This window comes from Scyliorhinus torazame, chromosome 19, assembly GCF_047496885.1.
Source record: "Scyliorhinus torazame isolate Kashiwa2021f chromosome 19, sScyTor2.1, whole genome shotgun sequence".
NCBI classification, from domain to species: Eukaryota; Metazoa; Chordata; class Chondrichthyes; order Carcharhiniformes; family Scyliorhinidae; genus Scyliorhinus; species Scyliorhinus torazame.
In genome coordinates, this window is record NC_092725.1 from 93490507 (window position 1) to 93516116 (window position 25610).

The 25610-nt window shown below is 46.1% G+C and overlaps 1 protein-coding gene across 4 annotated transcripts in view; it reads left to right on the forward strand.

The window, feature by feature from the left end:
- The first annotated feature begins 1779 nt into the window (after positions 1–1779).
- gnptab (N-acetylglucosamine-1-phosphate transferase subunits alpha and beta) overlaps positions 1780–25610 on the forward strand; it is a 158591-nt gene continuing 134760 nt past the window's right edge. For 3 of the 4 annotated variants that reach the window (XM_072484782.1, XM_072484783.1, XM_072484785.1), the window contains exons 1-8: positions 1780–1888; positions 5397–5595; positions 12572–12657; positions 14002–14121; positions 15538–15576; positions 17664–17869; positions 19233–19297; positions 22543–22677. In XM_072484782.1, the coding sequence (XP_072340883.1) occupies positions 5467–5595; positions 12572–12657; positions 14002–14121; positions 15538–15576; positions 17664–17869; positions 19233–19297; positions 22543–22677 (780 nt within the window). In that variant the 5' untranslated portion in view covers positions 1780–1888; positions 5397–5466. Of the gene's footprint in view, positions 1889–5396; positions 5596–12571; positions 12658–12797; positions 12890–14001; positions 14122–15537; positions 15577–17663; positions 17870–19232; positions 19298–22542; positions 22678–25610 lie in introns of those variants that run through there. The other variant, XM_072484784.1, reaches the window with a different exon arrangement.

Below are 25610 nucleotides of genomic sequence, written 5' to 3' on the forward strand. Positions count from 1 at the left end.
TATTCTGAACATTTCCCATAATGTCACGTTTTATTGCCCATTTAATGCCCATCCCTAATTGCCCCTGAACTGAGTGGGTTGCGGAGACATTTCAGAGTCAACCACAATGATGTGAATTTCGAGTCACATGGGGGAGGCCAGGCAAGGACACAGATTTTCTTCCCTGAAGGACGTTAGTGAACCAGATGGGTTCAGTACGAAGTCTTAAAACACCAGGTTAAAGTCCAACAGGTTTGTTTCGATGTCACTAGCTTTCGGAGCGCTGCTCCTTCCTCAGGTGAATGGAGAGGTATGTTCCAGAAACATATATATAGACAAATTCAAAGATGCCAAACAATGCTTGGAATGCGACCATTAGCAGGTGATTAAATCTTTACAGATCCAGAGATGGGGTAACCTCAGGTTAAAGAGGTGTGAATTGTATCAAGCCAGGACAGTTGGTAGGATTTCACAGGCCAGATTGTGGGGGATGAATGTAATGCGACATGAATCCCAGGTCCCGGTTGAGGCCGCACTCATGTGTGCGGAACTTGGCTATAAGTTTCTGCTCGGCGATTCTGCGTTGTCGCGCGTCCTGAAGGCCGCCTTGGAGAACGCTTACCCGGAGATCAGAGGCTGAATGCCCTTGACTGCTGAAGTGTTCCCCGACTGGAAGGGAACATTCCTGCCTGGTAATTGTTGCGCGATGTCCGTTCATTCGTTGTCGCAGCGTCTGCATGGTCTCGCCAATGTACCACGCTTCGGGACATCCTTTTCTGCAACGTATGAGGTAGACAACGTTGGCCGAGTCGCACGAGTATGTATCGCGTACCTGGTGGGTGGTGTTCTCACGTGTAATAGTGGTATCCATGTCGATGATCTGGCATGTCTTGCAGAGATTGCCATGGCAGGGTTGTGTGGTGTCGTGGTCACTGTTCTGAAGACTGGGTAGTTTGCTGCAAACAATGGTTTGTTTGAGGTTGCGCGGTTGTTTGAAGGCAAGTAGTGGGGGTGTGGGGATGACCTTGGCAAGATGTTCATCGTCATCAATGACGTGTTGAAGGCTGTGAAGAAGATGACGTAGTTTCTCCGCTCCGGGGAAGTACTGGACGACGAAGGGTATTCTGTCGGTTGCGTCCCATGTTTGTCTTCTGAGGAGGTCGGTGCGGTTTTTCGCTGTGGCGCGTTGGAACTGTCGATCGATGAGTCGAGTGCCATATCCCGTTCGTATGAGGGCATCTTTCAACGTCTGTAGATGTCTGTTACGCTCCTCCTCGTCTAAGCAGATCCTGTGTAGACGGAGAGCTTGTCCATAGGGGATGGCTTCTTTAATGTGTTTAGGGTGGAAACTGGAGAAGTGGAGCATCGTGAGGTTATCCGTAGGTTTGCGGTAAAGCGAAGTGCTGAGGTCGTTGATGGAGACATGTGTGTCCAAGAATGCAACTGATTTTGGAGAGTAGTCCATTGTGAGTCTGATGGTTGGATGGGTTCAGACAGCAATGATTAATTTAATTTCAGACTTTTACTGAATTCAAATTTCACCCGGGTCCCTAGACCCTGGGCGCTGGATTAATAGTCCAGTGCCAACGCCACTTGACTACACCCCTCCGTAAATTTGTGTTTACTTCAGCCAGCCACCATGGCAACCAAGTACACTAATCTGGACTGTAGCCTCAGAAGCAAACCTGCCAAGATGCACAGTTCGGTGTGTGCTTGCGCGCGCACATGTTGTTATTCGGTTATGGCGGTGTGCCGGTCATGGCGCATGCGCCCTTTCCAGGACGTTTGAGGCCCTGTCACGTGCCTTGCGGCGGCTGGCTGCTGGTTTGGAATGCGGGCGATGTTTGAACACGGCGCGCGGGCAGCTTTGGTTGGCGTGGCCTCAGTCCCGGGCGACTAACCGTCTGAGGCAAGTCTTCACAAAACACCCATTACGTATTTATATATTGCCGCTGTAACGCATTCCCGCTTCTGCTCAGATGTGGGGGTGGGATGTGGGGGTGGGGGTAGGGGTAGGGGTAGGGGTAGGGCTGCCGCCGGGGGGGGGGGGGGGGGGGTGGTGGTGGTGGTGGTGGTGGTGGTAGGGCTGCCGGGGGTGGGGGGTGGTGGTAGGGCTGCCGGGGGGGGGGGGGGGGGGTGGTGGTAGGGCTGGGGTGGTGGGGGGGCTGGGGGGGGGTGTGGTGGGGGGGCTGTGGGGGGGTTGGTGGGATGGTGGTGGTGGGGGGGGTGCTGGTAGGGGTGGGAGGGCTGGGGTGGTGGTGGGGCTGGGGGGGGGTAGGGCAGGGGGTGGCAGGGCTGGGGGGTAGGGGGTGGCAGGGCTGGGGGTTAGGGGGTGGTAGGACGGGGGGGTGGTGGGGGTGGTAGGGCTGGGGGGTGTGATAGGTTTGGGGGGGTGGTGGGGCTGGGGGCGGTTGGTAGGGCTGGGGGGGTGGGAGTGTGTGGGGGTGTTAGGGCTGGGGGGGGCGGGTGGGGGGATGGTAGGGCTGGGGGGGTGGTGGTCGGGCTGTGTGAAGGGGCTGGTAGGGCGGGGGGGTGGTAGGGCTGGGGGGGCGGGTGGGGGATGGTAGGGCTGGGGGGGCGGGTGGGGGATGGTAGGGCTGGGGGGGTGGTGGTCCAGCTGTGTGAAGGGGCTGGTAGGGCTGTGGGGGAGGGGGGTGGTAGGGCTGGGGCGGGGGGTGGTAGGGTTGTGGTGGTAGGGCTGGAGGGGTTTGGTAGGGCTGTGGGGGGGTGGTAGGGCTGTGGGGGGCTGGGGGGTGTTGGTAGGGGTGGGGTGGTGGTGGTAGGGCTGGGGGGGGTGGTAGGCCTGGGGGGGGTGGTGGTAGGGGCGGTAGGGTGGTGGGGTAGGGGTGGGGTGGGGTGGGGGGGCTGGTAAGGGTTGGGCGGTAGGGCTGGTGGTTGTGGAAAGGGGCTGGAATCTGGGTAAAGTGGAGCTGGAATAGGGGGTGGAGGTGGAGAACGGGTTTGGATGTGGCGAGCGGGTTGAATGTGGAGGGGGGTTGGGGGCTGAGTGGAATGGACTGGGGTGAGGGGGTTAGGGGTTTGAATGGATGTGGTGAGGGGGCTGCAGTGGGCGGGGAGAGGTGAGGGGACTGGAGTGGGCGGGGAGAGGTGAGGGTGCTGGAGTGGGCGTGGTGAGGTGAGGGGGCTGGAGTGGGTGGGGAGAGGTGAGGGGGCTGGAGTGGGTGGGGAGAGGTGAGGGGGCTGGAGCGGGTGGGGAGAGGTGAGGGGGCTGAAGCGGGTGGGGAGAGGTGAGGGGGCTGAAGCGGGTGGGGAGAGGTGAGGGGGCTGAAGCGGGTGGGGAGAGGTGAGGGGGCTGGAGCGGGTGGGGAGAGGTGAGAGGGCTGAAGCGGGTGGGGAGAGGTGAGGGGGCTGGAGCGGGTGGGGAGAGGTGAGGGGGCTGGAGCGGGTGGGGAGAGGTGAGGGGGCTGAAGCGGGTGGGGAGAGGTGAGGGGGCTGAAGCGGGTGGGGAGAGGTGAGGGGGCTGGAGCGGGTGGGGAGAGGTGAGGGGGCTGGAGCGAGTGGGGAGAGGTGAGGGGCTGGAGTGGGTGGAGAGAGGTGAGGGGCTTGAGGGGGCTGGAGTGGGCGGGGAGGAGTGAGGGGGCTGGAGTGGGCGGGGAGAGGGACAGTGGATCTGGAGGGGAGGGGAGTGAGTGGAGGGGGCGCCGTGGAGGGGGAGGGGGGACGCCGTGGGGAGGGGGGACGCCGTGGGGAGGGGGGACGCCGTGGGGAGGGGGGACGCCGTGGGGAGGGGGGGCCGCCGTGGGGAAGGGGGGGCCGCCGTGGGGAGGGGGGCCGCGCGGGTCGCAATGGTGGGGAGATCTCCACTGAACCGGCACATCTCCACTGTACCTCTCTTTCCCCCCCCCTTGTAATTGTCATTTCCGCCCTGGGAAAAAGCCACCAACTGTTCACCCTATCTGTACCCCTAATAATTTTATAAACTTCTATCAGGTCGCCCCTCAGTCTCCGTCTCTCTAGGGAGAACAATCCCAGTTTATTCAATCTCTCATAGCTAATACCCTCCACACCAGGTCAGATCCTGGTAAACCTTATACGTGCTTTATACATTTCCCTGCATGTTCGGATAAGAGATTTTGAATTCCAGTCTTACTGACAATCCAGTTGCGGGTCTGAGATTGAATTGATAAATTGGAAAGGGCACTGAGAAGAGCATCAAGACTGACTTTCCGTATAAAGAGGGTAAATTATAAATTAAGGCACTGGTTTATGATGGCTGAATAAATCAAACTCTTTCTTAAATGGGGTTACAGGAGTTTCTGAAATTCTTTATGCCAATAACTTTTAATCAATTTTCAGTGTAAACAGAACTCGTCAATTTGATTGATTGAATGTTTAGCATATCCTGCTGAGCAAGCTAATAGAAAATAAAATAGAGACGTTCCAAGTGCAGTTGGATGAAAGAACAGTAAAGATGACAGTCATGGTGCTTTGTGATTTGATGTGGCGAATAATCTTATCTTTAAGCTTTCTTTCAAATACAGTGAAACAAATCCGAAACTTACAACTCATAACAATGTTTCAAGAGTTAGCAAATCTCATGTTGATTATTTACTTGTATTTGACAACTCATGAGAGCATTTTATGTTTTGGATGTAGTTGGACACCCCACTAGACTCATGTCCGAGGTTTCCTTTGATGCAGTTTAATATTGGTGCAATTGTTTTTTCTAGTACCCTATTCTTTTTTTCCAATTAAGGGGCAATTTTGCGTGGCCAATGCACTTAGCATGCGCATCTTTCGGTTGTTGGGGTGAGACCCATGCAAACACGAGGAGAATGTGCAAAGTCCACATGGACAGTGACCCAGGGCCGGGATTGAATCCGGGTCCTCAGCGCCATGAGGCAGCAGTGCCACCATGCTGCCCTGTAATATTGGTGTAATTAGCAGAACTGGCTTAATGTAGTTACTAGCAGCCCAGCTCTGGCTTCCACTGAGTGGCATTAGTAAAGTGCAGCCCAAGTTACTTACAATGTAGCTTGATTGAGAATTGGCAAAAGAGACAAAAACATACTGAATATTTGAAAGTACATGCTGCAACTAAAAGGTTTGTTTCTTTTAATTTTATATTATATTTATCCTGTTAAGTTGTACTTGTACAACTGCTGCATTTGTTGTACTTCACATTGAATTTTAGAAATGTCAACATTTTTCATTCAATTTTGTGTACAGTGTAATTGGGGAATGTGATTTTAATATTTTTTTCACCTGCAGTTTTCATGTTGGATATCTTTCTATGTTCTGATTACTAAAAGATGTACACTTGGCATGTGAGCTAAGCTAGTATGAATGGTTGTCAATCTTAAGCACTGCCACAGTGTTGGGAGTATTTCATCATGTCATAACTAGAATATTTCAGTGTCGTTATAGGGTTCTTTTCTGTTATTTTATCTCCCCAGTGATCTGTTCTTGCTGCAGACGAGTTTGTGACTGGTTGCATGTTTGCACCAGGAGTATGTCAACTTGGCCATGGTCCTCAATTCATTGCTGAAGTTGGTTCAGAGGCAGACCTACACTTGTCTGTCCCATCAATATGGCCTTTACCTCTGCTTTGGGGGATTAGTGCTCATGATTGTATCTGCCTTTCAGTTTGGAGAGGTAAGTAACTTGTGAAATAATGTTTACCTACAAACCTAATAGGCTAATGTGTGCAGATTTGGCTGAATATACAATTCAAGTATAACTGCATAATTATTCTGAAGGTGCTATGTTCATAATTGGTTAGAACAGACTCAACTAGAAGACTGATGCATATGCCACTTATCAGCTCATTATTTTACCCCTACCTGTTGAGTCTCATAGATCAAAATTTGTTATAAGTAGGGTAAATAATATGAATGTTATTCAAAAATAATTCTTACCCAAATAACCATTTAGTGTTTGCAGTATTATATTTCCAGTTGCAGTTTTTACACCTGAATATACTACCTACTGTGATTTCAGTAATTCATTTTATAGAAATGCAGCATAGAAATGTGAGTTTTCAATTTTTTTATTGTTATGTAGCTGAAGGCCTAATACTAACATCTCCTTTTAGTTTGTCAAACTAAATAAGATGCTAAATGAAAGCAAAATACTGTGGATGCTGGAAATCTGAAATATAAACAGAAAATGCTGGAAATACTCAGCAAGTCTGGCAGCACCTGTGAAGAAAGACAACAGTTAACATTTCAAGTTTCTGTGATTCTTATTGAATCCATTTGCCAATGTTTTCTTTGATTTCTTTTGTACTTCTGCATATTTGAAATTTTAGTGTCCCCCACATTATTAAATAGCTCATAAACTTGAGACACAAGCTCCCTTCATGTATATTTTGTAGTTGCGAACTTAAAAGGATCTTGACTACTTTGAAATAAAAATCAGAAAATATTGAGAACACTCAGCATGACTGGCAGCAGCTGTGGAGCAGGAAACAAAAGTTCATATTTCAGATAAATAGCCTTTTGTCAGAACTGTGCATCAGCAAAGAAAGATATATTAGCCTTGGAGGGAATCTGATTAATACCTGGACTCTAAAGTTAAAGTATGAGGAGAGATTGCACAAACTGGTTGTGTACCATAACATTTAGAAGGTTATGGGTATTTTTGATCAAAGTTTCAAGACTTTAAGGGGAATGGATAGGGTAGATTTGGAGAAACTATATCTGCTAGTTTAGCGTCTAGGACAAGGGGGCATAGTCAAAAAAATAGAGCCAGACTTTTCTGGAGTAAAACTAGGAAAAACTTTTTGCAAATTGTGGTAGAAGTTTGGATGTCTCATTTTCAGATTCTAGATCAATTGTTAAGTTTAAAACTTTGAGATTGATCATTTTTTGTTTGCCCAAGTTATCAAAGGATATGGGATGAAAGCAGGATTTGTGGAGTTCGGTGGGAGATCTGCCATGGTTTCATTGAATGGCAGCGGAAGCAGCTTAAGGGTGAAATGGCCTTCTGTTCTAAATTCCTATGTTCAGATACAAAAGGATTTACTTTTTTTTTTTAACACTAATGGGATGTGGACGTTGCTGGTAAGGCCAGAATTTATTGCACGTACCTAATTGCCTTTGAGAAGGTGGTAACCTCTTCTTGAATCGCTGCAGTCCATGTGGTTTAAGTGCACCTACAGTGCTGTTTGGAAGGGAATTCCAGGACTTCAACTCAGTGACAGTGATGGAATGGCGATATTGTCCCAACTTGAGAGGCTTGCATGACTTGGAGGCATACTTAAAGGTGATAGTGTCCCAGCATATGCAGCCCTCGTCCTACTAGGTGATGGGGGTCGTGGATTGGGAGGTGCCGTCCTCGGAGCCTTGGTGAGCTGCTGGAATGCATCTTGTAAGTCTGTGTTTTTCAAACTTTATTTTTCTTGGGACTCACTTTTGCCAACTGGCCAACCTTTGCAAGACATGTCACGTTCGCTTACCTTTAATGTGACAGGTGAACGTGCTTGGTCCTCACAATCTCACTTCAATCAGGTTCACAGGAGGAGAGGACAATGTGCATTTCAGATGCAGAATTCAGCCGGTTCCTTTGTACCGTCTTCATCCTTGTTAGAATGGAAAATCCAACCTTGCACGTGTAGCTCGTTGTGGAGGGCAATGGCAACAAAATGCTTGTTTTACTCAGCATTCGATACTGCGTGATGCTAATCCAGAATGCTGACAATCCAATGGACTTGTGACCTGTTTATAATGTGCTATCACAGGTCAAGTGCAGCAACTCAGTCTCCTCACTTGGAGTCAGCTGTAAGATAATGACTGATTCTGCGGTCTCAAACTCAAAGGGATTTTTCATCCATCACTTCTCTTTCAAAGTCTGAAAACTTTTTGAAAAGTAGTGACAAAAATTGTTGATCAGCACAGTCAGATGCAACTGAATAAGGCTTGCCAGTCTATTGACAGTTCCCTTACAACCACTGTTTTCTTCAGTGTGCTCTAGCTTTTCACAGTAACTTCATTGAATCCTACTTGTGACAATAAGCAATTATTATTATTCGCAGTGAGGGGACAGCGAGTAGTTTTGGTTTAAAAAAATTACTTTTATTAAGATATTTCTATGAACAGCAAATACTTTTTTTAAATTTAAAAAAAAAAAAAAAAAAATTTTTTTTAGAGTACCCAATTAATTTTTTCCAATTAAGGGGCATTTAGCCTGGCCAATCCACCTAGCCTGCACATCTTTGGGTTGTGGGGGCGAAACCCACACACACATGGAGAGAATGTGCAAACTCCACACGGACAGTGACTCGGAGCCGAGATCAACAGCTTCTGGGCAAACCCATAAATCGACCCTCTTAAAACGAACTTGATTTTCTCCAACGTTAGGAACACCACCAGGTCACTCACCCACAGCCCCCCCTCCGGTTTCAGTGGCTCCGAGTCCCTCCACTCCACTAAAATCAGTCTCGCTTGCTCGCTCACTCTCTCTCTTGGGACACCTTCAAAGCCCGAGATCTACGTATTGACTTTCTTAAAGAATGTGTTTGGGACGAAGATCGGGAGGTTCTGAAAGACAGATAAGAGCCTTGGCAGCACTGTTGTTTTCACTGTCTGTACCCGCAGCACTGTCATTTCCACTGTCTGCACCCGCCAGCGATAGTGGCAGCACATCCCACCTCATAAAATCCCCCCTCAACTTACACCAACCGTGCAGCTGTTCCAATCCCAAGCCGCCTGGATACCCAAAAATCTGAAGCTTGCCCCCACTTCCTTGAACGGCAACTCACCCAACATCCTCTGCTGTCCCTTGGCCTCAATCGGGAATGCCTCGGTCTTCCCCATGTTTAGCTTGTATCCGGAAAACCGGCCCAACTCCTCCAGAATACTCATCATTCTCTGAGATATAAAGCAGCAGGTCGTCAGCGTGTAGCGAGACCCTGTGCTCAATCCCCTCCTGCACAATCCCTTTCCAGCTCCTCAGTGCTCAGTGCCATTGCCAATGGCTCTATTGCCGGGCAAAAAGGAAGGGGGAGAGTGGGCACCCCTGCTGTCTCCCACTGTGTAGCCCAAAGTACCCCACGCTCACCAGATTTGTCCACACGCTAGCTACCAGCGTCCTATTCAACAATCCGACCCAGTCCACAAACCCCTGCCTGAATTTGAACCGTTCGAACACTTCCCACAAGTACTTGGACAGCACGCTAGCACAAGTGGCTAGCACTGTGGCTTCACAGGTTTCCTCCCACAGTCCAAGGATGTGCAGGTTAGGTGGATTGGCCATGCTAAATTGCCCTTAGTGTCCAGAAAAAAAGGTTAGGAGGGGTTATTGGGTTACAGGGATAGGGTGGAAGTGAGGGTTTAAGTGGGTCAGTGCAGACTCGATGGGCCAAATTACCTCCTTCTGCACCGTATGTTCTATGTACCCTGGAGTGTAGTCCAGGTGTTTTACCCACCTTCAGACCTTTCAGTTCCCCAGGACATTTGCCTTAGTGATAGCCACCACACTCACCTGTGCTCCCCAATTCTTCTGGAGTTCTGGCATCCCACTGGTGTCTTCCGCCGTGAAGACTGAAACAAAGTAATTATTCAGTTCCTCTGCCACTTCTTTGTTTAGTATTATTACTTCTCCAGCCTCATTTTGCAGTGGTCCAATGTCTGTTTTTGCCTCTCTCTTTCCTTTTATATATTGAAAAAACTCTTCCAATCTTCTTTTATATTACTAGCTAACTTACATTCATATTTCATCTCCCCCCCCCCCCCCCCCCCCCCATTTTTAGTTGTCCGTTCGCTTTTAAAGGCTTCCCAATCCTCTGGCTTCCCACTAATCCTCACCATTTTGTTTGCTTTTTCTTTTTCTTTTATGATGTCCTTGACTTCCCTCACCAGCCATGGATTACTCGTCCTCCCCTTAGCATGTTTCGGCCTCCTTGGGATGAATTTCTATTGTGCCTCCCGAATAACCCCCAAAAAGTTCTGCCATTGCTGTTCCACTGTCTTCCATGCTAGGCTTTTTTCCAATCAACTCTGGACAGTTCCTCCCTCGTGTCTTTGTAGTTACCCTTATTTAATTGTAATAACGCTATATCTGATTCCAGCTTCTTTCCCCCTCTCAAACTGCTGGGTAAATTCAATTTTATTGTGGTCACTGCTCCCTAAGGGTTCCTTCACCTTTCCCTAATCAAGTCTGCCTCATTACACGTTACCAGATCTGAATTGCCTGTTCCCTAGTAGGCTCTGTCACAAGCTGCTCCAAAAAAACATCTCTTAGATATTCCACAAATTCCTTTTTTGCGATCCACTTCCAACCTGATTTTCCCAGTCAATCTGCATATTTAAGTCCCCCATGATTATTGTAATATTATCGTTTTTACATGCCTTTTCTATCTCCTGATTTATTTTCTGCTCCACATCCTGACTACTGCTAGGGGGTCTGTACAGAACTCTCATCAGGGTCTTTTTACCTTTGCGATTCCTCAACTCTACCCACGGACATTCTATGCCTTCTGATTCTATATCGCTTCTTGCTATTGATTTAGCTTCATTCCTTACTAACAATGCAACCCCGCCTCCTCTGCCCATCTGCCTGTCCTTTCGATAGGGCACATTTCTTTGGATATTTAGATTCCAGCCCTGACCCCCTTGCAGCTACGTCTCTGTGATGCCCACAATATTATACCTGCCAATTTCAATGTGTGCAACAAGCTCTTTTACCTTGTTCCGTATACTGCGTACATTTAGGTACAACACCCTCTGTCCTGTATTGACCACCTCCCTTCTCATACTTGTCACCTTTTTTGCTCTGCCTGAGGTTAGATTCCTGCCAACTTCTATACTCTGTTCTATAATGTGGTCTGGAAACTTTACTAACCTCTCCTGAGCCCTCTTTAACTAGTTGAAAGTCCTCATCATTAACCTGCACTTCTACCCTTTCCTTTAAGTTTGATTTTCTAATTCTCCATACAATTGGGGGACCCCCTCACCCCCAGCATGATTCAGATGAAGACCATCCCATCGGAGCAGGGCCCCTCTTCCTCAGTATTGGTGCCAATGTCCCATGAATTCAAACCCATTCCTTCCAGAGCAATCATTGAGCCACACATTTACCTCCTTAATCTTAGTGACCTTGTGCTAATTAACTTGTGGTTCAGGTAGTATCCCAGAGATTATTACCTTTTTGGCTCTGATTTTTAATTCCGCTCCTAGCTGTTCGTACTCCCTTAGCAAAACCCTCTGTTTCTGTCGTTGATACCTACGTGGACCACGACAACTGGATCTTCACCCTCCCACTCCCATGTTCCTCTGCAGCCCATATGTGAGATCCCGAGCACCAGGGAGGCAACACAACCATCGGGATTCTTGATCCTGGTCACAGAGAACAGTGTTAATGCCCCAAACTATACTATCCCCAATTACGACTACATTTCTTTTTTCTTCCCCCACTTGAACAGCTCCCTGTACCACGGTACCGTGGTCAGATTGCACATCCTTCCTGCAGTCCCCGTTCCCATCCGCACAGGGCGCAAGAATCTCAAACCTGTTGGACAAGTTCAGGGACTGAGGCTCCTGCAACCCTATTTCCTGGCCTCTACCGGCCTCCTGTCCCTGACTACTGGCCGAATTGAAGGTATTTAATCTGAGGGGTGTGACTGCCTCCTCAAACAGTGTTCAGGTATCTCTCCCCCTGCCTGATGTGTCACAGCGTGCAAAGCTCAAAATCCAGCTCATCAACTTTGAGCCGGAGTTCCTCAAGCGGGAATTGAATGTGGAGCAGGCTCACGGGCCGAATGGTCTACCCATGCTACAAGTTTTTATGTTATGTTCTGCATAGCTATTGCTGAGTTGAGAATATATTAGCAACAGCTGCAGCCAAAATTTGAGTAACATTGGGTAACTGTTTATAGCTGTGGAAATAGTTACTTCAGTTGGGTATAGATAGGGTGAACAGTTGGAGGCTTTTTCCAACGGCGGAAATGACAATTACTCGGGGGCACAAGGGGTGATAGGTTCAGTGATTAGCACTGTTACTTCGCAGCTCCAGAGTCCCAGGTTCGATTCCCGCTTGGGTCCCTGTCTGTATGGAGTCTGCACGTTCTCCCTGTGTCTGTGAATTTCCTCTGGGTGCTCCGGTTTGCTCCTGCGAGTCCCGAAAGACGTGCTGTTAGGTAATTTGGACATTCTGAATTCTTCATCGGTGTACCTGGAATGTGGCGACTAGGGGCTTTTCACAGTATCTTCATTGCAGTGTTAATGTAAGCCTACTTGTGACAATAAAGATTATTATTATGTGCGGGGTAAGGTTTTTTACACAGAGGGTGGTGGTGGTGGTGACCTGGAATGCATTGCCAAGTGAGGTGTTTGAGGCAGACACGTTGGCGATCTGTAAGACTTATCTGGATGGACACATGAACAGACGTGGGACAGAGGATACAGGCATTTGGTCTAGATACGACATGTGATTGGCGCAGGCTTGGAGGGCCGAAGGGCCTGTTCCTGTGCTGTATTGTTCTTTGTTCTCATGGTCTAGTAAAGTCATTCTTTGGTCCGTTAGGACTATTTTCTTATTAGGATCATATTGGAACAATGCAGGAAAATGTTTTGTGTTAATGAACAAAGCAAAAGTGAATCCAATTATTTTTGAATTTTATGATTCTTTCTAGGTTGTCCTGGAATGGAGCAGAGATCAATATCATGTCATGTTTGATTCTTATCGCGATAATGTAGCTGGAAAATCGTTCCAAAATAGGTAACGTACAGTTAGTTTCAGATACTACTTGATTGCTGGTTTAGAACATTGCAGATCACAAATGCAAGATTGAACTTTTTACAACCTGTTTGAGGGCTCATAGCTCTGTAAACCTCTCTTGTCTATTCTAGGTAATGGGTTTGTTGAGAGATTTATTAGTTGATTCGCCCATCAAGAACATCAGCTTGTTCTTTTGCACTTCATGTAATGCACTCTGAGGATTCATGTTCAGGTGAAAATGTAGCTGTTCGTTAGAAATGAGTGAAATGAAAAAGTGAACATATATTTAGTGCATAAACACATTTGGGTTAAATTAGAACTTTAAAAGGTAGACTTGTATTTATATCGCTGCTTTCATGACCTCAATGTGCCAGTGCTTTATAGCCAATTAAGTACTTTTGAAGTCTAGTTATTGTTGTGATGTAGGAAATGCAACAGCAGTTAGCACACAGCAACTCCCTCAAATTGCAGTGTAATGCTGACCAAGTAATCTTGGTTGAGGCATACATATTGGCCAGGATACCTGGGGGAACTCCTTTGCTTTTCAAAAATCATGAGGTTTTACTTCTGCTGGGGAGGAGGACCGTAGTTTAACATCTCACTGGAGGACATCACAATCCTCCTCCGTACTACACCAAAGTGTAGCCTAAAGTTTGCAATTCAGTGTCTGGAGTATGACTTGAATCCCCAATCATTCGACTCACAAGATTGCTTCCACTGCCACAAGCGTCAGCTACTGCCTACTGCTGTGTTAAGTGGTTTTAGTTTTGCATTAATATATGCATAGTATAAATTGGCAAGCTTGGAGACAGTATAGGTGTCCCGGATACAGAAACTGTATATCTGAGTGCAGTGAGAGTATTTGGTAAGAGCAAGGACTTTTGCAAGGCATTTAGCAGCGCTATCTCCAATTTGCTAAGATGTGTTAATTATTGAAAGAATGCTTCAAGCAAGGTATTCAATTTTTTTATTTCTATGAAATATTAGAACTGAGCTAACTGAGTTTGTATGTGCAGCTTCGTTACCATTGCTTTAGGGAGAGAAAAAGTTCCTGGATTGTACTATAATTAGAATGCATCAGCTGAAATATGCGCATTGATTGAGTGACATTGCAGCCCTTTCAGTCACTTGAAGTATTGAATTGTTAGCCAATTGTTTAAATGCTTGATAAAGTTGGTTGCACTATTTTGTGTACGTGGAATCTCTGAATGTACTTCACAGTAAAGTGTTTTTGATACGCTTGTCAGACCAATGTGATTTACAATATCTGTTGTACAAGTCTGTATACAGATAATTGAAATAGAATAAGAACAGCTACTTTAATGCTATTTTTGTATTTATTAGGTTATGTCTGCCAATGCCAATTGATGTTGTCTATACATGGGTGAATGGTACAGATCCAGGTTTGCTGAAAGAACTACACGAAGTAAAGGAACAGATGAAGAAAGACCAGCATGCATGGAAGTATGTTTTTCTTTCTATCTCTCAACTTTTTTTGGCGGTGGTTTGCAAATTTTGGATTTCCATCTAGTTGCCCAGTCTTCTGTACAGATCTGAGATCGGTTATGTTACTGAACTTGTAATCTTTGAGGTTCAGAGAACACCGGTTCAAATCCTAAATTTGAGAGTTTCAGTGTAAAATAAATAAACAATTTGATAATGAACTAAAGTGACCATGAAGCAGATGGATTGTAGTGAACCAACTAATTCACGAATGATCATTGGAAAATACAATCTGCTGTTCTCCCTGGTTTGGGAACTCCGCACCAATCTGGTTGACTCTTACCTGTCCTCTAAAGCCACCTAGACAGCTGCAGGAGCTAACATTTGCCAGAGACATCCCAATCTGAGAATTATTGAAAAGATCAACTAGCAGCAGGTCCTGTTAAAACTGAATCCGATCAAATTCAATCCCTTAGGGTAAATGTGGTGCTGAATGCCTTGTATATCTTTTCAACGAAGGCAGGTAAGTTCAAGTGACGAAGCCTGGACTTTGGAAAATGATTGTCTGAGGGAATGATTTTTTTTTTTTTGAGGTCAGCATCAATATCTATAACTAAAGATCAGTGGAAATCTGGGGAAAGGACTCCCATCCTATACTGAAAAACTAACTTGTCAAATTATGGATAAATGATTTTGGGGAATAAATAGTTCTTTAACTTTGTATAAGATCTGATCTTGGTCTGTGGCATCATTTTGGGGGAATAGTCATGGTTCTCAGAGTAACTGAATTAAAATTAACGGAAGGTATGGTTTTAGAATGGGCTGAGTGTAGGTGTTAGAATACCCAGTTGGTAACCAGGTTTTGATAGGATTAAATGGTTCCTCCAGATCTGCTCTTAACCTAGCCTGCTGCTGTCGTAAGGCTCTGGGATGTAAGGTGCTACTCACTGCTGCTGATGTCACAAAGCAACCTAGCATACCATACCCCGTGCCATTTTAAATTAAGAATTCTTGATGTCAACAAAAGTCAACACCAGATTTTGGTCAGTTACTTTTTAAAACTTTCAATAGAGGTATCAACTTTGCCGTCACCTTTTAGTATACGTAAAGTCAGTATTGTATATATTACACCTAAGTATTTTAAACAAACACTGCTGTGAAATATGTGTCAATAGTTGCCGGTGTAGAAGTGAATTATGTTCTAATAATTTTCATCAGTATCCACATTTTGTGACAATGGCCATATGATTTTTACGAATGTTACAGGTTAATTGCAGATCTAAGAGTGTCATTTATGGTAGTTTTTTATTGTACAAATTCAGGGTACTGAGCTGCTGGTGAGTACATGGTCCTGCTCTCAGCTACTCAAATCATTTAAACTAAATAGATTCTTCATTATTTATGCTATTAACAAATTAGTATTTTTTATTTTTTTAGGGAAAGTCTTGGAAATGCAACAGAAGCCACTAAAAAAAGGTAATTAACTTCTATTTGATGCTGAACTTCAAAATTCCTTTGAAAAGTTTTTTTTGAGGTGCATTCTATGGTGTTATATCTGGTTTACAATATGTTTATATTTTTCTCAATGTGTAAGTTTCACATATTGTGGATAAATGGGACAAATAAGCAACTTATTGAATGCCAATTGCAGTTTCTTAGTTTTGACGGTCCTGATCTTTGACTCTGGTTATTGGAGATAACTCTGATAATGATTTCTATGTGACACTTGAGAAGGCAAGTGTGTCCAAACCTTTTCCGAGTAAGGTATCAGACTACATGGTGAGGAACCTTTTAAGGCACAAAAAATAATTACAAAACAAAATAATGTATTCAAGGCAAATTTTATACTGTGAATCAATCAACCGTAACCCCATGATTGGATTTGGGTGGGTACCAAAAAGATGCACTGGGGAAAGTCACAGGTCAAGGTTTGTATGGCAATTGGCTAGAAGTGCAAACTCCTTCCAGGCAATTTCCCTGTGCTATGAAACCATCCAAAAATGTGATTTAAATCACAAACTTTGTATGAATCCGGTTCTATTACACAAATAGTTACCCAGAAAAGTTAGAAGGATTAAAACCCCTCTGACCAACCTCTGATTGGCAATGATCATCTCCAACAAGAGAGGGGGGAAGTGACATTTAATCTCCTTACCATCGCTGAATCCCTCACTATACTGGGGGTTACCATTGACCAGAAACTGAACTGGACTGGCCATATAAATATTGTGGCTATAAGAACATGCTAGAGGCTGTGAATTCTACAATGAATACAGCCCTCATGACTCCTCAAAGCGTGCCCATTAGCTACAGGGCACAGGTTAGGAGTGTGATGGAATGGGACTTCTGGTGGCATCATGTTGGAGGAAGTCGCACGTTGGTTCCTGCTCGAGGCTTGATATTTTGGACTTTAATGCCCGGTCCCAGGGGCAATCTTTTGACAACTGAGTGCACAAAGACATATGGAAGGTGGGGGATGTCGAAAAACCAAAAGAAAGCCGCGGTGAAGAAGAACGAGTGAAGGTTCGCTTGGTAGCTGGAAAGATGGCGGAGGCTGGGTTGCTGGGTGGGGCTGCACGGCTTACGGCAGAAAAGATGACCGAGTTGATGGCTTTGGAACTTGAGAAACAGTTTGCAAAGCACATGGATGTGATGAGGAAGGAGATGATGGTGGCGCTGCAGGTGTTGGTGGAGGAGGTGATTGCCCCCATGAAGGTGGCTATGTCGAGGACGTCGGCTGAGGTGCGGAAGCAGGGTGAGAAAATGAAGGGAGTGGGGGAAGCCATGTCACAACACAGTGATCAGCTCACCTCGATGAGTGAGGAGCTGCAGAGAGTGGTCACGTGCAACAAAGGTCTGCAAGCTAAATTGGAGGACCTGGAAAACAGATTAGACCGGAAAAACTTGAGGATAGCAGGCCTGCTCAAAAGGATGGAGGGCCCGAGGCCGACTTTGCCAAGATGTTGGCGGAGCTGTTGGGCCAGGCGGAAGGTCCCTCCCCGTACGGACTAGACAGGCTCATCGGCCGTTGAGGCCTAAACCAAAGACGAATGAGCCGCCAAGAGCTGTGCTTATTTGCTTCCACAGGCACCACGTGAAGGAGAAGGTCCTGAGTTAGGCGAAGCATAAGCTGGAGGTGCAGTGGGCTTGAACTGGTATGCGTATTTACCAGGACTTAACCGTGGAGTTGGCAAGGAGGCGGGTGGTGTTCTGCCGACTGAAGACGACACTATAACAGCAGTGTGCGGGTCGGCGTAGTATACCCAGCTAAGTTGAGGGTGATCTACAACTCCAGAGACTTTTATTTCGAGATGGTGGAAGCGGATTTGGGAGGGGGGATGTGAGAGACCCCCGGTCAGGCTAGTTATGTGGAACGTGAGGTGGTTTGGCAAAAGGGTTGAATGGAAGTTGCCTACTTCAAAATTAATTTAACAGTAGATACAAATGTTTTTCACAAAACTGAAGAGACTCGAGCAATTGGCATGGAGTAGTAAATGTCTTTCATACTAATTGGCGCTTTCTATGTTCACAACACTAGATTAATGCAGGTTTGTTGATTGCAGTGAGAAGCAACCAGAATGCTTGTTTTCACAATGTGTGAAGGGACCAATGATCGTTTTGGATCCGAGTTTGCCAGCAAACATTACAGTCAAGGAACTGTCTTCACTCTACCCTTACTTTCAAGCTGTCAAACATGTATTGCAAATACCAAAGCTGAAAAACCCTTTGTCCAATATTACTGTAATTATGTTTGATAATCAAAAAGAAGGTAAGTGTAAATGGCTTTACACTACATGCAACACTCAATAAATTTCTGGTTTAAATTGGTGGAAAACTTTTTTAAAATGTTGGCATGTTCATTTGTAAAAACCAGGGGCGAAATTCTCTGGAAACGGCGCGATGTCCGTCGACTAACGCCCAAAACGGCACAAATCAGCCGGGCATCCGCATCTTTGGGGACCGAGCCCCAACCTTAAGGGGCTAGGCCGGCGCTGGACGAATTTCCGCCCCGCCAACGGAAAAGGCCTTTAGTGCCCCGCCAGCTGGCGCGGAAATGACATCTCCGGGCGGCGCATGCGCGGGAGCGTCAGTGGCCGCTGACGGCATTCCCGCGCATGCGCAGTGGAGGGAGTCTCTTCCGCCTCCGCCATGGTGGAGACCATGGCGAAGGTGGAAGGGAAAGAGTGCCCCCACGGCACAGGCCCGTCCGCGGATCCGTGGGCCAGGCCACCGTGGGGGCACCCCCCCCGGGGCCAGATCGCCCCGCGCCCCCCCCCCCCCAGGACCCCGGAGCCTGCCCACGCCGCCTTTTCCCGCCGGTAAGGTAGGTGGTTTAATCTACGCCGGCGAGACAGGCATTTTAGCGGCGGGACTTCGGCCCATCCGGGCCAGGGAATCGCGCGGGTGAGCCCGCCAACCGGCGCGGCCCGATTCCCGCCCCCGCCGAATATCTGGTGCCGGAGAATTCGGCAACCGGCGGGGGCGGGATTCACGCCAGCCCCCGGCGATTCTCCGACCCGGCGGGGTGTCGGAGAATCTCTCCCCAGAAGTCAAATACATAGGGGACATAGATATAAGATTAAATGGAAAAGATTTGGGACAGTGTAAGCCACTGGGTTTTGAAACTGTGGCATGCACTTGGTGATTAAAGCAGAGTATGTGGACATTTGGATGTGATGTTAAATTGGTGCTGCATCTCTCTTGTTAAAGATCCTACAGGAGTATTCAAAAATGAAGAATTCTCTTGGGAGTTCTGGCCAAAATTCTTCCTTCAGGCAATAGCACAAAAAAACAAATTAACAAGTCAATCAATTCATTGCTTTTGTGGGATCTTGCATTGTATGATTGGCTACATAACAGTGACTGAATTTCAAAGTGCAATTTGTGTGAACTGTATTCAATTTATTCAGACCCATAATTGTTACTTTCTATATTATCTTTTGGTCTGTTAATGCAAATTAGATGATGAACCTCTTCATAAAATTGCTGGTGCTGCAGCCAACTCTACTAGTCTTTAAAATACTACTACTGTGCATATACGTAATGGAATACTTGCTTTGTCCAGAAATAAAATAGATAAAGGGGTCACAGATTTAGAATCTGCGAGATAACATTTAAAAGTTTTCTTTCAGTGGATGACGCACTTTCAGCAATGCAAAAACAAAATGGTAAACGGCTGGCATGGAGAGGCTATCTGGTAGGCTTTTGTATTTTATGTATGTTTATCATTGACTAATAAGCAATTACTCATAAACTTAAATGCATGAAACCAGTTAATGTTGAAGTAAAATTTCGGGTTACTGCTTCACTAAATACCTTAGGAACTGCTGAGCTGCCTTTGATCTGTAAGCCTTGATTTTGTTGCCTTAATAGAAGCCCTATCAATATCATAGAACCATACAATTTACAGTGCAGAAGGAGGCCATTCAACCCATCAAGTCTGCACTGGCCCTTGGAAAGAGAACCCTACTTTAAAAAAATATATATTTTTATTGGGTTTTACACATGGCATACTTACAAATGTACATACAGAAAAAAAAACAGGAAGTAAAAAAAATAATTTCATAACACATAGCAGAAAGAGGGGGCTTTTCACCCCACCCGTCCCTTTTTTTTTTAAAGTGCAAAACAAAACCGGGTGGAAGGGGCACCTGGGTGATGCCCCTGATATCACTTGCGTCTCTTGGTCGTTTTTTTTTGTCCATTTGCCTCAGCTTTGGGCCCTCTTATCGTTCCTTCTTCCCGTTCCTCCTTTCTCTCTTTCGCCTTGCTATGCTTGTTGTGGTTGTTGTCATTTCTTGCACTCTCCTCCCAGTTTGTGTTCCCTCCTCCTTCCTCCCCTCTGGCTCCCCTCTGTTGATCTCCTTCCCTCCCTCCCTGTCCCACCCCCTTCTCTGCTACTCCCCTTTCCTGCTGGGTTTGGCTACACCCTCTTTCTCCCCCTCCCCTCACAGTACTCCCTCCCTTCCCTCTCTTCTATCATGTCCTGGCTACTTTCCCCTGGCTCTAGGCTACTTGTTTTTTGTTTGTTTGTTGGCAACAAACAGGTCCCGGAACAGTCGGGTGAATGGCTCCCATGTTTTGAGGAAACCATCTTCCGACCCTCGGATGACTAATTTGATTTTCTCCATTTGGAGAACTTCCTTTAGATCGGACAGCCAGTCTGCAACTTTAGGTGGTGCTGCTGATCGCCAGCCGAGCAGGATTCTACGGCGGGCGATCAGGGAGGCAAAGGCAAGGGCGTCCGCCCTCCCCACAAAGAGATCTGGCTGAGCTGATGCCCCAAGGTCCCCCTGCAGGAGGCCTCCTCCTCGTGCACCCACTCAGCTTCTATATCATAGAATTAACAGTGCCGAAGGAGGCCATTCGGCCCATCGAGCCTGCACCGGCTCATGGAAAGAGCACCCGACCCAAGGTCCAGACCTCCATCCTATCCCCATAACCCAGTAACCCCACCCAACACTAAGGGCAATTTTGGACACTAAGGGCAATTTAGCATGGCCAATCCACCTAACCTGCACATCTTTGGACTGTGGGAGGAAACCGGAGCACCCGGAGGAAACCTACGCAGACATGGGGAGAAAGTACAAACTGCACAAAGACAGTCACTGAGGCTGGAATTGAACCCTGGTCCTTGTTGCTGTGAGGCAACTCACGCACACACGGGGAGAATGTGCAGACTCCGCACAGACAGTGACCCAAGCCGGGAATCGAACCTAGGACCCTGGAGCTGTGAAGCAATTGTGCTAACAACAATGCTACCGTGCTGCCCAAATCTGGCTCATTTATCCATCCCATCACTCTCTCTGCTGTCGCTGCCCAGTGGAAGTACTGTAGGTTTGGGAGGGCTAGCCCCCTCCTGGACTTTGTTTTCTGTAGGACCTTCTTTGAGATCTTAGGAAGCCCCCCCATACAAACGCCATGATTATCTTGTCCAAGGACTTTTTAAAAATCTTGGAGATATAGATCGGGATGGATCTAAGTAGGAAGAGCTACCTGGGCAGCACTTTCATTTTGATCGTCTGCACTCTCCCCGCGAGGGAGAGTGGAAGTGTGTTCCATCTCTGTAGGTCCTTCTTTACTTCCTCTGTCAGACTGGTCAGGCTCCATTTGTGAACACCCGTCCAGTGATGAGCGATTTGGATTCCTAGGTAGAGGAATTTGTGTTGGGCTTGTTTAAATGGCAGTCCCACCAGTGCTGCCCCTACTCTTTGCTGGCTCATCGGGAAGATCTTGCTTTTGCTCATGTTGAGTTTGTAGCCTGAGAAGGCACTGAACTATTTCAGGAGTGCAATGATTTCTTCCATGCTGCTTTGTGGGTCCGAGGAGTAGAGGAGAAGCCATCCGCATAGAGCGAGACTCTGTGCTGTCTGCCTTCTCTTTGGATCCCCCTCCAGTTCTTTGCTGTTCTGAGTGTGATCGTAAGTGGTTCGATCGCTAGGGCGAACAGCAGCGGCGGCAACGGGCATCTCTGCCTGGTATCCCTGTGCAGCTGGAAGTACTGGGAACTGGTGTTGTTTGTCCGTGCACTCGCCATGGGAGCTTTGCACAGGAGCTTCACCCAGGAGGTGAACCCTGTTCAAGACTGTACCGCTCCAGTACCTCTATGAGGTACCTCTACTCGACTTGACAGTGCAGAGTCTGCACGTTCTCCCTGTGTCTGCGTGGGATTACTCCGGGTGCTCCGGTTTCCTCCCCCAATTCCCAAAAGACGTGCTGTTAGGCAAATTGGATATTCTGAATTCTCCCTCTGTGTACCCGAGCAAGTGCCGGAATGTGGTGACTAGGGGCTTTTCACAGTAACTTCATTGCAGTGTTAATGTAAGCTTGTGACAATAAAGATTATTATTATTATTCCTCTGTCGAAGGCCTTTCTGCATCCAGGGAGTCGATCACCTAAGTTGAAGACTTATTGAGAAACCTGCTTGGTATAACATACCAGAGGTTTATTGAATGAACATTTGTAATTTATGAACTATGGGTATGCTTTAATGCATCAAGCCTTTTTATAGCTCGAGTCACTGGTACTGCCTGTTTATAGCTGTTGTATCTGGATATAACCAAGTTGCTTGCTCAGCGATTCATTTTAGAGACTGTTTCAGAGGGAATGAAGTCTGGAGTCACGTGTAGGCCAGACGTGGCAAGGATGGCAGATTTCCTTCACTAAAAAGTGGTGAACTGATGGAACAATCCTCAATGGGTTTTTTATGGTCATTAAACATTAATTCTGGATCTTTATTGATTGAATTCGATTTGAACCCGGATCTCAATGGCATTATTCTGTATCTCTGAATTAGTCTAGTGACAATATCACTACGCCACTGCTTCCCCCTTGTTAATATGGCTTGACATTTTACTTGACTATCAGTCTCTGTCAATATTTCATAGCTTTCATTTCTCAGTAGCTACCAAAAATTAATAGGAAGTAACTTACTTGTCTAGACCACAGATAAAGAATCTCCTGGGTCAGTCTTGATGCAGAATCTTGCTTTCCTGAGTGGGTTTCCAGCATCATGCAAAGAGGAGGAACAACTCCGAGCCAAACTCCCACCAGTTGTTACTGGCAAAATGAAGCAGGTAAGATCTGATTAAATTAATTGTTTTGGGATAGTGTGGAAACTGAAGGTTTTATAAGATCTTTTTCTATTGGTTGAAGTTGAAAACAAAACTGCTCTTAAACTACATTCTGGTGTTTGCAATTTCAATATCGGATACTGATGTATTTTAATTCTGCCTGGACTGTACGCAGAACTATACTTTTAACAGTACCTGTACGTGACAAATCTAAATCTAAATTCAATTCACTCATATATCAAACTCACTGGTGAAAATTGGGAGCCAAATTACTGACTTCATACCTCATCTTTTCTTCACTTTCTGTTTAACTTTCATTCCAACACCGCTGCTCTTTAAAATATAGGAAATAGGAGCAGGAGTAGGCTATTCAGCCCCTTGGGCCTGCTTTGTCATTCAACTGGACCCTGGCTCATTTTCTACCTCAGCACCATTTTCCTCTCCATATTACTTCTATTTAATATCTAGAAATCTATCGATCTTTGTCTTGAATATACTCAATGGCTGAGCCTCCACATCCCTCTGGAGTAGAAAATTTCAAAGATTCCCCACCCTATTTGTGAAGAAATTCTTCCTTGCCTCAGTTCTAAATAGTCTGCCTCTTTGAGTCTGTGTTCCTCTGGTTCTAGACTTCCCAGCCGGGGGAAACTTTCATCCTGCATTTACTCTGTGAAACCTGTACGAATTCTGTATGTTTCAATAAGATCCCTTCTCAATCTTCTAAACATTAGAGAATATAGGGGCAGCACGGTGGTACAGTGGTTAGCACTGCTGCCTCACAGGGCCAGGGACCCAGGTTCAATTCCAGCCTTGGAATTTGCACATTCATGTCACCCAAGGCCAAAACTAGAAACAATACTTGGGTGCGGTCTTATCAAGGCTCTATACAATTGCAGCAAGACATCGCTACTTCTGTATCCCAATTGTCTTGCAATATAACCCAACATATCATTTGCCTTCCTAACCTGTTTTGCCTTCCTAACCTCCATGTTAGCTTTCAGTAATTTATGAACAAGGAGACCCAGGTACCTCTGACCATCCGGACTTCCCAATCTCTCACCATTTCATAAATATTCTGCATTTCTGTTTTTCTTACAAAAGTTAATAGCTTCATATTGCATCCTCTCAACTTGTATTCCCACAGAGTTTTGTGTCACCAGCAAATTTGAAAATATTACAGTTGGTTCCCACATCCAAATCATTGATATAGATTGTGAATATCATAGGCTCAAGCACTGATGCAGTCAGTATCCCTCTAGTCACAGCCTGCCAACCTGAGAATGACTCATTTATCCCTGCTGTCCCTTTTCTGTCTGCAAAACCAATTCTCAATCCATATATTACCCCAATGCCTTGTAATCTGATTTTATTTACTGACCTCTTGTGTCGGACCATATTGAAAGCCTTCTGAAAATGCAAAGACACCCACACCATTCATTTATTCTGCAAGTCATATCTTCAAAAGAAAACCAATAGCTTTGTCAACCATGATTTATCTTTCATAAATACTGCAATTGACTTCAGTTATCAGAACCTTTATTTATGATAGATTCTAGCATTTTCCTTACTAATGTTAGGTTGACAGGTAAGTAGTTGCCGCTTTCACTGTTGCTCCTTTCTTAAATGGTGAGGTCACATTTGCTACCTTTTTTCATTCTTGGGGTGTGAGCATCGTTGGCTAGGCCAGCATTCATTGCCCAACTCTAGTTGCCCTTGAGAAGGTGGTGGTGAGCTATCGTCTTGATTTGCTATAGTCCATATGGTGTAGGTACACTCGCAGTGCTGTTCAGGAGGGAGTTCTAGGATTTTGTCCCAGTGACAGAAGGAATGGCGATATAGTTCCAAGTCAGGATATGTGTAGCTTGGAGGGGTATTTTGAGTGGACGGTGCTCTCAAGCACCTGCTACCCATATCCTTTTAGCCATAGCAGTTGTGGGGTTGGAATGTGCTGTCTAAGGAGCCTTGGTGAATTCCTGCAGTGCATCTTGTAGATGATACACACTGATGCCACTGCCGAGTTGGTTGTGGAGGGAGTGAATGTTTGTGAATGGGGTGCTAATCAAAAAGGCTACTTGGTTCTGAATGGTGGTGAGCTACTTGTGTTGTTGGAGCAGCATTCACCATGACAGTGGGGAGTATCCCATCATGCTCCTGACTTGTGTAGATGGCGGTCAGATTTTGGGGAATCAGGAGGCGAGTTGCTCGCTGCAGAATGCCTAACCTCTGACCTGATCTTGTTTTTATATGGCCAGAATTTATATGGCTGGTCCAGTTCAGTTTCTGGTCAATGGTAACCTCCAGGATGTTGATATTGGGGAATTCAGCAATGGTAATGCCATTGAATGTTCAGGATGATTATCTTGTTGGAGATGTTCATTGCTTGGTACTTGTGTGGCACAGATGTTACTTGACACTTGTCAGCCCAAGCCTTGATATTGTGCGGGTGTTGTTGCATTTGGACACTGACCTGCTTCAGTATCTGAGCAATCATTTATGGTGCTGAGCATTGTGCAGTCACCAGTGAGCAATCCCCACTTCTGACCTTAAACTGGAAGGATGCTATCCTGTAGAACTGCTGCAGTCCTGGAAATGAAATGACTGACTTCGAACAAATACAACCATCTTCCTTTGTGTAAGGTATGACTCCAATCAGGGGAGATTTCCCTCTGATTACCATTGACTCTAGTTTTGCGAGCGCTCCTTGGTCAAACGTTCTCTTGATGGCAAGGGCAGTCATTCTCCACTCACCTCTGGTGTTCAGCTCTTTTGTCCATGTTTGAACCAAAGCTGTAATGAGGTCAGGAGCTGAGTGATCCTGACAGAACCAAAACTGGATGTAAGTGAACAGGTTATTTCTGAGCAAATACCACTTGATTGCACTGTTGATGACCCTTCCTTTACTTGACTGATCTAGTGAGGACTGATAGGGTGATAAT